Raw genomic sequence first — 10,991 nt, 5'->3', positions numbered from 1 at the left:
AAGAACTTTATCACTACGCCATTCCTTGCAGCAGACATATAGCCAAACATAGAATAAATGTGCTTTATTGTTTTTAACTTGCATTGATCACAGTGCTAATTTACATCTACAAGTGCAGTTGTGGTACCTGCAATATCTGCAATATCTCTGTAGTGGTGTATGAATCTAGCGCTGCTGTGCATCATGACCCAGAGGACTCTGTGGCCACCTCTACCTCCAGACCAGGTGGTAGCTCAAGAGGTTACCCTTAGCACTCTGCATCAATTGCCACAGTTCAGTTGCACTAAAGAACAGAACACACACTAAAAATGATGCACGTGAACACAGGAAATGATGCCAGAAAGATTTTGAAAATATTCCGCACAGCTGTGCCCCATTCCTTGAGGTTCGTCATTAGCTGTAGTCTTGGGGCTGAAGGTATGTGGACATCCCTGCTTATTATTTCCATTAGTTATTTAAGCCACACCCATCATTGTTGAAACAGTCATCATATCGTAACATTGTTGAAAATTCTGTGGTTTCATCATTGTGGCAACAGTTATGGAAAGTCCCTTACTGTTTCAGCAAGTAAATACCCTGTGCGCAAAGTAGCATCCATAAAATAATGGTTTGCGGAGATGGGAGTGGAAGAACTTGATGGGTGAATTGGGTTGGTAAAAGTGTAGCCTACTGTGTCTGTTGTAACATTGTCCCTTTAAACAGATTGTGCCATCACTTCATCAGACCCTAAATGGTTCCTCAATAAGCAGTACATATATTTGTGTATACATGTATAAGTGTGGAAATCCATAAATTTATGAACCGTCAAGAGTCTGGATTCACGCAAACAATTACACAACTAGCTCCAGTGATGTATCAAAAAAGGGCACGGCTGGCTGCTGGTTTTATAATCTTTCGAATACTGCAGGTTAGGTTCAGAAGAGGATGGTCAGGGTCTGGAAATGATAAATTTTTTTGTGATTTATATATATATATTATATAAATATAAAATCAGCCCCTGTGCCAGTGGAGCTTACAATCTAAGAGTCAAATAATTTTCCTGTATGGTTTTGGGGTGTGGGAGGCACTGGGATAACCATAAATGACTGGGCTCCACAGGAAATTATTTTAGGCCCCTCTTACCCATTGGCGAAACTACCTATACAGCAGACCCCGAGTTTGGAAGGGGGCCGGGTGACATGGCCTGCTGTAATGCAGTCCCACCTCCATGGCCCCCCTCCTACTGTTTTATTAAAGTAGGGGCAATGTGGCTTTGGAGGTGCAGCAGGAGCAGGCCGGGAGGCTGGGCCCCCTTGGAAGATTTTTTCGCAAGGGGGGCCTCGTATGACCAAGTTACACCATTGCTCTTACCTTTGGGAACAAGACATTTTTCACTCAAAACAAGTCAGTGCCCAACTGGCCCCCTCTATACCACAAGGGCTCCCCCATCAATAACAGGATACACTTAGGCAGACAAATCCACACAAGCCCTGGACCAACAAGAAGGAACCAGAAGCAAACAGATAAATCCCACCCAAGCCCAAGAACAAACAGGGAGCAATGACGTCCAAATGAACAGTGCCATTCTCCTAGTTACCTGCAATGTAGAATCAGTAGAATATTTATTACAGTTCTGCATTATCTCGTTGTGCATCTGATGCTTAGAGGGGTGAAGGGAAGCTGGACATATAGGCGTTCCAGAGGGACAATGACTGATATAGGTTTCAGCATCAGGTCACTAAAACATGTTTATACTGCTATTATTTTGGTAGCCACTTAATAAAAACTATCCGATAAATTATTAATTTGTAAACAGTATATTGAAGCTATGTCGCATACACTGGGAGAGGCCCCTGGCGCACACAGCAAACGTCCCGCTTTTTCCAATCTGCTTTTCTCTTTCTTCCCATAATGCAGTGCTACCCACAATGCACGGCGCGCACACGCTACCTGACTCCCTGCTCCTGCGCCTGTAAGGGGCGGCGGTGTTTCTGTGTAACTGTAAGTGCGCACTCCCTCCTGCCCTGCATCCCGACTGGGTGCCCATCTGCCTGATTATCGACGTCTGTCGGACGCACGATCCAAAGCTTTCTAGCTCAGTGCAAGAGGTACTGTGGATTTAGCGGAATTTAATTGGAATCAAAGATTTACGTAATGCAGTTGATCTCAAATTGTCTTGCTCACACTTTTCTAAATTCTCATTTTAGAATTAAGAGTTTGGGTGCCTGTTTGGTACATACAGTGACATCCCGAGTATAATTCACTGGTTATTTCAGAAGGAGTCTAAGAAAAAAAAAACTTTTGCATACATAGTCCCACTATAATTCTGCGATTAATCTCTCCCACCTTCCTGTATTAAAGTTTCATCCTGACGTTCCCTGGATCACTTTATGTGGCACCTTGTTCCTCACTGGGGGGGGGGCAGACATGGATCTATAATTGCCTGTCTCCCTGGCACTTGTCTTCCTGACTAGGAGCTCCTTAACCCTGACAGTGTATACAGTGCACTTCTGCTCCCACTTTATACTTGGACCTGAGATTAGCAAATGTGTAATTCATAGCTGTAGGATATAATAATTCATTAACTAATGGATTCCCATTATACTATTTTTGCCTGGCATTTTGGGAAGTAAAAATGGTAATATTTCTGTCAGTGATAGTGAATAAGGTGCAATGTGCAACGTTATTTACATAAGGGAGTGATGTACATAAAATCTGTCAGTCTGCACCCTTTAATTCCAAGGTTAGGTTAGCTCTCTGCACTGGCAAATATATTACTTTGAGTATCCAAATATCATGCTAAAGCAAGAAGTGTATGTGACATCCACATGTATCACAATTAACTTTTTGTGTGATTTATAGCATGATGCACATTTGTCACCAATACTGATACATAGCTTATGCTGTACACACTAATTTTGTGGGGCACGTTAAGTAATATTTGCCTTTATTTTCTAATTCACTAATGAGCAACAGATAGCCTTTCTATCTTGTCACACAAGAATATCCTGAACCCAGCAAGAAATCTCCTCTCCCACAGTGCCCGACAACACCATCTCCTTCGTTTTTGTTTGAATTCCTGCATGTAAAACACATTACATGCCGCAATCATGAGGAATTGCACCACAAAGCAGAAGGAGGCATTTTTGAGCAGGAATTGCCACATGCAATATGTTTTACATGTTGCTATTCAAATGAGAATGAAGGAGCAGGTATTGAAGGGCACTTCATCACCCACAGGAAGGGAAAGGTTCCTCTGGGGAAGCACTTGGTGTGTCAGAACCCTTAAAGGGACACTCAACACTTCTACACTGCACTGCTCATACACACTTTATTTTTATTTTTTAGTTTAGTAAAAGTAAAAGTACTTTTTTAAAGTATCCCAGCATACTTTAAAATATCAAGTTTAGAACATGCTGGGAGCTTCAGTCCAGTCACATCAGAGTTGTATTCTTAAAGGACAAGGCAACCCCTATAAACATACTGTCCCACAGTATAAGCTTAATTTGACCAAATTCAGAAGTGCTGTCCATTCCTCTGAAGACGCAGCAGTGTTGTATTCCACTCAAAAATTTCTGTGACTAGAATTATGTCACTTTCCCAGAGGTTTGCTGTCTCTGAATTTGAAGTTGGCTCTTGCACAAGAGTGGTTGTGAAGTACTAAAAAGGTCTACAGTTATAAGAATTGTTTTTTCTGAGGTTAGCCTTATCTTTTAGATCTGTCAATAAAAGTTTTCCTCCAGCGGCAGCAGCTGCATTAACATTAAAAATGACAACTCCATCAGAGTTGGAAGCATTAGGCACATTTATTTTTCCTAGTGTTGTGCTAATATGTATTTTATCACCTTGTGTGATGACAGCATAATGCAGGTATGGGATCTGTCAACCGGAAACCCATTATCCAGAAAGTTCCCAATTATGGGAAAGCTGTTTCCTATAGACTTCATTATGAGTAAATAATTACAAAATAATTTCCTCTTTCTCTGTAATAATAAAACAGTACCTTATATTTGATCCCAAGTAAGATATAATTAATCATTATTGGAGGCAGAATAATCCGACTTCATTCAATGTTAAAATTGTTTATTTAGTTGACTTAAGGTATGGAGATCCAAATTATGGAAAGATCCCTTATCTGGAAAACCCCAGGTCCCCAGCATTCAGAATAATACATCCTATACCTGTATACTGAAGACAAAATATGACGATAATCTCTAATGTAAGATGACAGTACTGGTGATAAGCATTCTCATGCATCCATACTTTGCCCAGTAGATTTTTCATTGGAGAATTGTTTTCCTTATGTAATTCATCAACCTGTTTGAAGAACTAGGGGGTGGAGTGGAACAGCTTTATGGATGGATTTAGTTCCCTTTCAAGCTGCTAAATGCAGTCCTTGTCCCACATGATTTTTCAGACCTGCCTTGATGTAAGGATGTTGTTTTGGCCCATTATACGAGCCAATAAACTGCTAACTTTTGGGATGGCTGAGTCTGTGGGTAATGTCAGCTCATGTATGGCTATTTTTACTGCTCAATGGTTAGCCTGGTCACCCCTTATTTCCTTTTCACCATAACGCTGTTCTCACAAATGGAGGTGTATTACTGAGGCAGTATGGATGGCAGTGTTTGTGAGCCGAGCCTTTACTACTACAAACCCAATATATTTAATTTACACATGGTTTATACAGTCATTTAATTTTATCCCTGCAGGTTCCTGCAAAGAGATGTCATACAAAAGAACAAAATGTTTTCATTGCAGGAAGGACTATAATTTGAAGAAAAGTTTTGGCATTTCCAAAGAGCCAACAATCATTGTATGTAAAATAAAAGAAGACATTTCTTCTAATAATGTGACAGCAGTGGATAAATCAGAGGGAGAAAATTACGTACATGAAATAACACAGCAGAATGCAATATCACAGCATACCAAAGATTCATACTTAAAGAGACATGGAGTTTTGAAAGATGTGAAAGTGGTAATTCACCAGCTGAGTAAAAAAGATTTAGCAGATCTAGACAATATAAACCACAAGCCTGACCTACTGGGTGGATGGATCATCACTAAATGTTCTTCATGTAAGAATCAAGGTGACAAAAAGGTAATGGCTTAATTTTGTTATTTTTAAAACTCAAAAGAGGTTTAATATGTGTGTTTTTGGTGAAAGTCATCATAACATGTTTATGCCTTGTAGAGAACAACTCAGGGCCACACTTGGAAGCCAGAAATCCCTGCATGCAGTATGTTAGGCACCAACAAATATGGGGACTCTGAGGAATGCACAAATCTGTGACAGTAGATATAGGAGCATCGTTTTACAAACAACAGGTCTGACATGAACCCTCAGGTGTAGCATATTCCAGAATCGAGTGCTCCTTTATGATAAATACTGAAAATAAAGATTAGGACTGAAATGTGAACAGCCATGAGGGAAACTATTGCATGCTTATGTCAAAAGGGTTTGTGGCATATCTAGTTTTTTTATAGGAATAAGTCCGTATCACTAAAAAGCTTTCTGGTACTAATCGAGCATGTTAAAACTATTACTTTGCCTCTCCCAGTTCCTCCTGTCACTTACTTCGAGTTGAGCTCCAACACCTTTCTAGCCATGCAGGGCTGCCATTGGGAGGCTACTCCAGTTAGGGGCCCTATGGCAGTGGGGTGCCCCAAGAGATCATAGTTGGGATTTTGGCATAATGGGGCAGGGTCAGGGCAAATCAGGGATATGGTCATGTATGTGGGGGTGAATTTTTTTTTTACTTGGTCCCCATTCTACTTGTTGGCAGGACCCACCCAGGGGTCCCAGTTGCCCATGGGCTTGTTGGGGCCTTTGCTAACCTAGTAGTATAGGGCCCATAATTAGCGAGGGTTGCTGAACCTGTTAAAATCTGGCATGTGAGAGGGGATAAGGGAGTAGGAAAAATTTTAGTTTTAACATATTAGGACCTAAAGTGGTAATGACATCTCCAAAATAAACCAGGAAGTTGTTAATATTACTTAAGTGATGATTTGTTTTACCCTTTCATTGTTGACTACATTTTGTACTTTGTTAGTAACTGATTTTTTGTGCTCTCCCACTTCTCTTGCGTTACTTGGGGAGCTTAAATATTTGTGTTAATTTCACTTCAATAGCTAAAAAATACCTAAAAATTAGGGATGCACTGAATCCGGGATTTGGACAAGATTTGGCCTTTTTCAGCAGGATTCGGATTCAGCTATGTACCTGGCCAAACCGAATACGAATTCTTAAAATTATGTGATTTTTTGTCACAAACACGGAAGTTGAAAATTTTTCACCACGCAAGGTGTACAGATCTCTTTAACCATTCCATAGCATTATTTGAATAAGCAATTTAGTATTCAGATTCTGTTCAGTATTCAGCCAAATGTTTCATAAACGATTCAGGGCTGAAACTAGTGGATTCGGTGCATCCCTACTAAAACATTTTAGAATATATATTTTATAAGCAAGAATATTACTAATTTGAAAATCCCCATGTCCCTGAAGCACATTATTACCAAACTGGCATAGATAGTTTTTTGGATAGTGTTCTGATTTTACACATTCTGGTAAAATCAAAACATGTAATTCTGCTCCAAACTGCAAAGCTTTGTTAAATTTAGCAGTTTTATGAAAACTTGGAAAAGCTTTCACCTTATCTCGAACATTGGCTTATGTAGTAAGGAAAATCATAAATCTGAATGCCGAATACAAGGGACTTTTTGATGCCTAGTATGCTAAGAATGACCAAACTATGTCATATATAGAGACCCACTAAATTAACATTTTGCATAAGAACTTTCATCTCAGTTACTTCAAGAACAAACACTAGCAGTGTTTATGTGTGGTCATTTCTTGCACTTTACAGCACCTACAGATAACTTTGTAAATATGAATGCCATGGCTCTTCTGAACAAATAAACAATATAAATAATATATATTATAGGGCCTAACAAACATTATTTTACAAAAGAGGGTGACATCATGTTATAATATACAGAGCATACATCATTAAAGAATATAAGGGGTGAGGATATAAAGGGTCAGAATCATATTAGAACCAAGGGCTGAGCATCTTAGTAAACAGGGCTGGAAACATTATATAGCACCTCACCAGGACTATTGTGTAACTCAGACATGGCATAATGGTACATCATATAAAAGGAGCTGTAAGTGAATAACATCTAGACTTGCCTTTATTTCCAGGTGGCAGGTATATGAGACACCTCAACAATCAATATCACAAGGCGATGTTCCATTAATAATATGATAGGCAGCCCTTTTTAAACTATAATGGTGTTGCCTATCACTCTTTTTGGTAAGTCTCCAGCTCTAGCTTACCTGCCAGCAATAGATGTTAGCACCCCAACAACAGCGTGCATTAACTGATATTTAACTGCTGACGTAGGTCACAACTGCAGCACATCTGGCTTTAAAGGGTTTAGATTACAATGACCTGTTCTTTTATATTGTAGGATATTGTGTTTGGCTTTTTAAGTGCTGCAGAACTACAACTCCTAGATGGAGGGTCCTAGGTTAGCCAGCTTTAGCCTGCAATCCTATGCATATATTTACAGACTGCAGCATATAATTGTCCCTCCCTCTGTATAAAGAATACCCAACCTACAGATGTTGAAGGACAAAATCCAGTCCTCTGAGCTGAAGGTGGTATGAGCAAGCTTTGCTTGTGAGCTGAGCAGATCCATCCAGCCTGTGGCCTAGCAGCCACTGAGCTGGAACTGTAGATTTCCAAGTACCGGAGGGCCCCTGTAATAGCTGCTGTAACTTGGATACTTGGATCTTGCTAGACATTAGGAAGCAGGGGGATGTGTACTATGAGAGCCTATGATTTTTGATCTGCCACTTACCTGAGTAACATTAGCCTTAACAATAACAATCCTTAACAAACGATTTTCCATTCTGATGTGTGAGATATAGACTGCATACTCGTAATCCTGTTATGTAACCCCCCCCCCCCCCCCCCGTTCCCCCGTTTTGGCTAAAATGACACCTTCCAGCCTGCTTGTGCTTCTCTTTTTCCTCCTACTCTCTATATCCTGTTTACAGTAACTGAGCATAGCAATATAATTTCCAGAGTTTTCACTCGTTCTGTGAGTGCAGCCAGGTCATTGGTTATCAGTTGGACTTGTGTTGCATGGGAGCCGAACATAAAGAGCTTAATAGAAGCGGAGTAACAGAAGCCGCTGTGGATATGCGGAAGCATTCTATATCGTACCCGCTTATTGTATTAAAGCAACACAAGGTAACGCTTGTCTGTAGAACTGAGCGGCAACTTATACTGCGCACATGTAATGACTGCCTCTGTCATGCACCAATCACAGGTCTCTGTCAGGCGCCAATCACAGGTCTCTGTCACGCACCAATCAGGGCTGAGAAGCATTGCGCATGGCGCTAATGGGAGAGAGAAGGGGTGGGCGCTTTTGTGTGGGTGGGAGGGGGCTAGTTTGCATAGCTTCTGTACCCATGGTGCATCTTTAATTTTTGAAGACGAGCGAGGATTTAAGCGCAAATATTATAAGAATGAACGCAAATTAGTAGATGAGGGTCGCGCAGGGGCATGTTACATATATAATAGTTTTATGCTGTAGGAAAAGATATTACGGCTGTCTCCCAAAGGTAAGTTGCAAGACTTTCTCGGGGATATAAATGGAGAGTGTATAGAGCTGTAAGTTTGGATGTGAGGGCGATCTGGCTGCGACATCTGTCACCCCATTGATCGCTAGGGTTGATTCGGCTGATCTGGCTGGCTAGGCGGGTGTCCCCTTCCTCCCTCACCGCTCCATGTGCGTCCCTCCCGAAGCTGCGCGCTCGGTCGAAGAGGATGGCTGTCCCCGGTAGAGAAGCACCGATCTTCGGTCAAGGGTATACGAGTAGCTGCGCTCCCCTGCTAGAACCTCCAAACAAGCTCCAAGGCCCCATTGTAGGAGAGACGTAGGGTAGTCAAGCTCCAAGACTCCAGGCACATCCAAGTGTGGCGCTGCATGTGGCAGTGTGCCTTTCTTTTGCTATACACACACTCTATTCTATATATATATAGATATACCCTATTAACTGCGCTTTCTCCTTTCTGTCGGCCGCAGTACATATTGTGAAAACCATTCATTTTCTGCATCCCTCTGCCATTCTGTACCAGGGAACAGCCATGCTGCATTTATTGTACAGCACTACAGCTTTTATTGTGCCATGGCAACCGGAGCGCGCCTGCTTGTGCTGAAGGGGAGCGCGCACGGGGAGACAGAGTTTCTTCAGTCTGTGCAGTAGCGGGGATGCAGCAAGCAGGTGCGGGGACGGGAGGGGAGCGGGGGGGGTTGGTGGGACTGTGCCGGTTGGTGTTTGTGCAGGAGCGGGGGCGGGGCGTCGTCGGATCACAAAGACACAGCCTGCAAGTGCTTCAGGAGGGGGGGGGGGGGTTGCTGACAGATACAGCCTGGCTGGGGACGCATGTGCAGTAAAGAGTAGTGAGGTAAAGGAAGTGGGCATCCCTATTAAAGATGGCGGCGCTGTTCACTGAAAAGAGTCTGTAGTATGTAGTAAGTGTATCTCAGTAAATCTTTCTCTAGGCAAGCCAGAAATATAGCGTTTCTACATAGCGATAGTAGTACTATTGAATAGTGTGCTTAATTGATTTTGACTTTCCTTGTCCTTTAATGTTGGTATATTTAGTTTATGTATGTGAGTGTATAGATTGGTAAGTATAGGTTGTGTGTGCTGGGTTTACTTGGAAGGGTTGAACTTGATGGGCTCTGGTCTTTTTTTAACCCTGTGTAACTATGTTCTGTAAATCAGCAGAAAATAAGTCAGGGAGCTACTTGCATCATCAGAGGCACAGATATACCTTGCTAAAGGGCATTTTACATTTTAATACAAGCGCAGCCATGTAGGTTGCATATTCAAGACACAAATGATAAATACCGCCACATTCTCACAGCACAAAAAGAAGTTTAGCATTTTAATCAATCTGCCCCTTTGTGTGCAGCTTTTGCCACTATCCATACCTGGCAGCAAACAGTGTTGGCTTGGTGCTTCCTCTTGCATTTGTTAATGTGTCTTGTTTTGTTTGTTTTTACCAACTGATATTGGCTCATATTCTTTTAATTCTCTTTTTCTAAGATGATGAAATGTGAAAGATTCACAGAAGAAATGAAACACAAGAGCCTTGATAATAGCTGCACTCCTAACAGAGAACTAGCTAAAACAAGCTTTTTGGATCTGTGTTCCACCAGTCATACCAGCCCAGTAGATCTGGATGAAAGTGTAAGGGAAGAGAAAATACAACGACTCAGGGAAAGCAAAAGGCGACAAGAAGAACACCTTGAAAGAGTTAGGCGTAAAATGAAAAAGTAAATCATGCAAATGCTTACTTAAAAATATAGATTTAAACTAAATAAGCAGTTCCAAGCAAATGTTAACTATAGTTTTTTTCATGATAATTTATAAAGGGAGAATATTAAAAGAGAAGCTCAGTGCCATGTTTCATAGGCCATGTTTCCAGTCCAGTGCACCCCCAGCAAGCAGTATAAGGGTGAAGACACACAGGGCTACTTAGTAGCAGCTACTTGTCACGTCTACTAAATGCTAGAAAATACCCTGCCATAGACATTACTGAGAATTGCCTCTGCTAAAACACACGTAGAGACAATTATCAGTAATGATCAGCATTGTCTATTTCTGTAGCCGTGACAAGTAGCTGCTACTAGTAGCTCCGTGTGTCTTCACCCTTAGGGTGAAGACACACAGGGCTACTTAGTAGTAGCTACTTGTCAAAGCTACTAAACCCCAGAAAATACCCTGCCATAGACAATTCTGAGAAATGCTTCTGGTAAAACACACTTTGAGATAGTTATCAGTAAATGACCAGCATTGTCTATTTCTGTTGCTGCTACTAGTAGCTCAGTGTGTCTTCACCCTCAGATGTTTTCTTTCATTATTCTAATGGCTAATTGTTGATTGGGCAAACTCTATTGTTACTTATGAACCCAATTAGTGCTAA

General features: G+C 41.3%; 1 protein-coding gene across 1 annotated transcript; it reads left to right on the top strand.

Moving 5' to 3' along the window:
* The first annotated feature begins 1,929 nt into the window (after positions 1–1,929).
* Positions 1,930–10,587, top strand: LOC101732167 (ligand-dependent nuclear receptor-interacting factor 1). The gene is made up of 3 exons (XM_004910708.4): positions 1,930–2,087; positions 4,692–5,080; positions 10,112–10,587. The coding sequence occupies exons 2-3, from the start codon at positions 4,706–4,708 to the stop codon at positions 10,343–10,345; spliced, it is 609 nt and encodes a 202-aa protein (XP_004910765.1). The 5' UTR covers positions 1,930–2,087; positions 4,692–4,705; the 3' UTR covers positions 10,346–10,587.
* Positions 10,588–10,991: the final 404 nt, after the last annotated feature.

The sequence above is a fragment of the Xenopus tropicalis genome, chromosome 2, assembly GCF_000004195.4.
Source record: "Xenopus tropicalis strain Nigerian chromosome 2, UCB_Xtro_10.0, whole genome shotgun sequence".
NCBI lineage: Eukaryota > Metazoa > Chordata > Amphibia > Anura > Pipidae > Xenopus > Xenopus tropicalis.
Note: the sequence above shows the minus strand (reverse complement) of the source record. Positions and strands in the feature narration are given on the sequence as shown.

Excerpts from the sequence above, each read along its gene's own strand:
- LOC101732167 (XM_004910708.4), top strand. The coding sequence starts at position 4,706 with ATGTCATACAAAAGAACAAAATGTTTTCATTGCAGGAAGGACTATAAT. Across the intron at positions 5,081-10,111 it reads AGAATCAAGGTGACAAAAAG|ATGATGAAATGTGAAAGATT; the intron begins GTAATGGCTTAA and ends TCTTTTTCTAAG.